Source organism: Stegostoma tigrinum, chromosome 11, assembly GCF_030684315.1.
Source record: "Stegostoma tigrinum isolate sSteTig4 chromosome 11, sSteTig4.hap1, whole genome shotgun sequence".
In the NCBI taxonomy this organism is placed as follows: domain Eukaryota; kingdom Metazoa; phylum Chordata; class Chondrichthyes; order Orectolobiformes; family Stegostomatidae; genus Stegostoma; species Stegostoma tigrinum.
This window is the reverse complement of record NC_081364.1, coordinates 55,588,106-55,591,297: the sequence shown is the minus strand read 5'-3', so window position 1 is coordinate 55,591,297 and position 3,192 is coordinate 55,588,106. Positions and strand designations below refer to the sequence as shown.

At 49.7% G+C, this 3,192-nt stretch overlaps 1 protein-coding gene across 2 annotated transcripts in view; it reads right to left on the bottom strand.

Moving 5' to 3' along the window:
• The window catches only part of LOC125460567 (metabotropic glutamate receptor 7-like), a 672,219-nt gene extending 669,915 nt beyond the window's left edge, over positions 1-2,304 (bottom strand). Inside the window, exon 1 of one of the 2 annotated variants that reach the window (XM_048548152.2) lies at positions 2,201-2,304. In XM_048548152.2, the coding sequence (XP_048404109.2) occupies positions 2,201-2,215 (15 nt within the window). In that variant the 5' untranslated portion in view covers positions 2,216-2,304. Of the gene's footprint in view, positions 1-777; positions 1,560-2,200 lie in introns of those variants that run through there. The other variant, XM_048548150.2, reaches the window with a different exon arrangement.
• Between the last annotated feature and the right edge of the window lie 888 nt (positions 2,305-3,192).

The following is a 3,192-nucleotide window of genomic DNA, read 5'->3' as shown; positions in this document are numbered from 1 at the left end:
AGACCATGTAGCTGGGCACAGTGTCCATTCCTCCTGCTCACTTCACTCGCGAGGAATTCGGCACTCGGTACAGATGCTGGCCCAGCTCACTACGCGACAAGTCACCAGTGAAACCGTCAGCGTGTGAAAGCTATGTGTCTAGATTTTAAACCGCAGCTCTGTTCTCCGATAGTGTAGCCGCAAAAGGTTAATAATAACACTTAGCCGGTGCTCCCGCATACAATTTGCGCCCCTCTCTTTCTCGGTGCGTACCCTTTCTGAACAAAAACAAAGAGGCAAGCGACTACAGTGGGATACGAGGCTTTCTTGAGAAATGTAAACTCTGTCTTCAAGTCAGAGGCAATGTTTTGATTACTTGCTTCCAATCATTGACGAACACGTTCCTTTATGCACGCACATTACATAACGGAAAGCTCACACAGTTTACAGTAGAAAACGGGCACACCATTTGTTCTGAGTTAGCAGCGTGGCTGCTAAAACAATTGACCAGAAATTTGGGGGGGGGGTAGAGAAGAGGCATTTAGATTATGTAGCGAATGCGAAGATTATGGATGAACTCCCAAGAGGAAAAAAAAAAGAGGCCAGCAGCGTTTATCTTGATCTAGGTTTCTGCTTCAGCTCACACACTGAGGAGTGCGACCCTGTCAGCAGTCTCAGCGTACAGTAAAGCGGAAGGAGCCCAAGTGTGTGTCTGGGTCTGAGACAGAGACATGGCTACGCGCTCGAATCCCCTTTCCTAAGGGAGGGGGGGGGGTTAAGAAAGGGCGTTCCTCCTACCTTGAAGAGTCTCAGGATCTTGGCCACCATGATAGACACAGAGCTGGACGAAGCCCCAATAACGCCAACTATCCTTTCGGGCTTGACAAAGATCGGGGGTTCCCCATTGGTGCACCTCACATCCGTGGTGTCCTTCTGAATGTGAGTCTGCACAAAAGTAAGGGATTGCTCCAGAGCGTAGATGTCCTTCGAGCAGGTATCTAGGATGTGAGCCCCCAGCGTAATGTTGGGCAGGAGGTCAGGATCGCTGTTGATCTGGTCCAGGGCGTAAAGCATCGCCTCCAAGCGATGAATTCCTTTCTCCTTCTTGAGGTCCCCGCAGGGTGTCCCCTTGGGCCCTCTGGCGTGAACTGGGAATAGGCCACCCAAGGTGAGCTCCCCTTCGATCCTGATAGAGTGAGTGGCGTAAGGCTCCTGAGCGGTACTCAGCCCGTAACACACCGCGACCCAGAACAATCTGCACAAGGCTATCCCTGAGTAGACCATCGTTCACTTCCCTGCTGTTGCTGCTCCCTCTCTCTCGGAGTTGCAATTCCAACTTCAGTTCTTAAAGAAGGCACCTCTTTTTAAAATGTTGAGCACCAAAACCAGCAGTCCTAGCAGGCAGTGTCACCAGCTGGGGGAACGGCATACTCCTTGCTTTGCCTTAACAAGATGACATAGACTTCGGAGATTCTCACCACCTCAGTTGCTCGGTTTCCAGTGAGGAGCCCGTTGAAAGTTGGACAGTTGTTGAAATAGCGTGATCCATTCTTCGCTCGGGAAGGAGAGAGGAGGGGAAAGACCCGCCTCCCCCCACCCCTCTCCCCCCCCCCCTCCGCCGCCGCCAACCCACGCCAAGGCTCCTGTCACCCACAGCGATGGGTTTGCAAGGAATTTACACCCAGCCCCCTCCTTCCTCTTCCTCTTTCTCTCCCACCCTCCCCCGCTTATGGAGCGTGTGCGATCGGCGTGATTCTGATTCCAAGCCGCTCTCTGCAGTAGCCCTCCATACAGTGCCCCGGTCGCTTCGGTTCTGCCAGTGAAAAGACTCTCGCACAACAGAATAGAGAAGGGGGGGGGGGGGGGGGGGGCGGTGGTGGGAGGGAAAAAGGAAGAGAGAGCGAGCAAAAAAAACCCCACAAAGAATTCAAGTGGCTTCAGCTGAAAGCAATGACGCCGTGTACCAACTCCACCCAGTATCACTGCAGTTAGCAAAGCAACGATTCAAGGCGCTTGAGCGTTACGAACCCTGCTTACGGGGAAAATAGACACCATTAAACTACTGATACAGAATAGTCTTTCAACAGCCGCCCGAGACATTAGAACACAGGCTCTCCTTGCCCGAAACAGCCCCCTCCCTCCCCGGAACTGTCAGGCAAGCATCAAGTTTAATTTCAAACACCGCAGGATTACAAAATGTATTGGTTGCTCGCGCCCCTACCTTATGGTTGTGCATCACATTGCATTTGCTTTTTCTTTAGGGGGGTTGGGTGTATAAAGAGAGGGAATGTGATATACTGGAAAAACGTGCAAGAACAACAGTCCCTCACTTTCATACGGATTGCTTTGGTCTGGAGACTCCCCGGAACATGACTGCGGAGATTCTTTTATTTGGACCTCTGTCGAATATTCCTCAAAAAAAACCTGCTAACCGAGCACAGCAAGTCATGTGGGATCTCTACGGATTCTTTGCTGGAGAGTAAACGAGCCGTGTGCGTGTTTTTATAAAGTGTAAGAGTCAGAATGACATCCCATCCTCCCATCACTTTGTGACAACTTTTTATTAATAAGAACGGACAGATGCTTACGTTTTATTCAAACCCCATTCCCGCTCATACACACCCCGACCCCAAACCCGTGGCCTGCCCATCTTTCACGTTGTGGTGTTTTCAAAGCGGCCTTTAATTCAATCTCCCTTCCATTCAAACTATTAACAAATTCTCTCCTGGCTTAGCGCCCGGATACCGTCCGCAGTATGGGAAGCAGAGATACTGACTGATAAACTTTAAAAAAAGATAAACAAGACAGATTGCACAGGTAAGGAACGTCAGCGCAAAGCTACTCCCAGACGACGAGAAACTGATCAACGCTTCCATGGTGAATTGCTCAGTGCCATCCCACTTCGAGGAAACACCACGCAAAATCAGCAGCTCCACAACACAGCTTTGTCTGATTGGATTTCCCTGTAGCCAATTAAGAGTATCTCCTCCGTCAATTAAAGTGATTACTTCGGCAATCAGGAACATTTGAACCTGTCAACCGTAAATGGCCACTTTTCAAAGGGTTCCAATTACCAAGTGAAATGGCCAACACAGTAACATTTTAAATATGATATGACAGCTTGATTCCTGTAACCTTTCTCCATCTCTGCCTTCTTGCTTACGAACAGTTTATTCCCATTTTTACACAGCTATGTCGAAAGCTAGTCCCAGT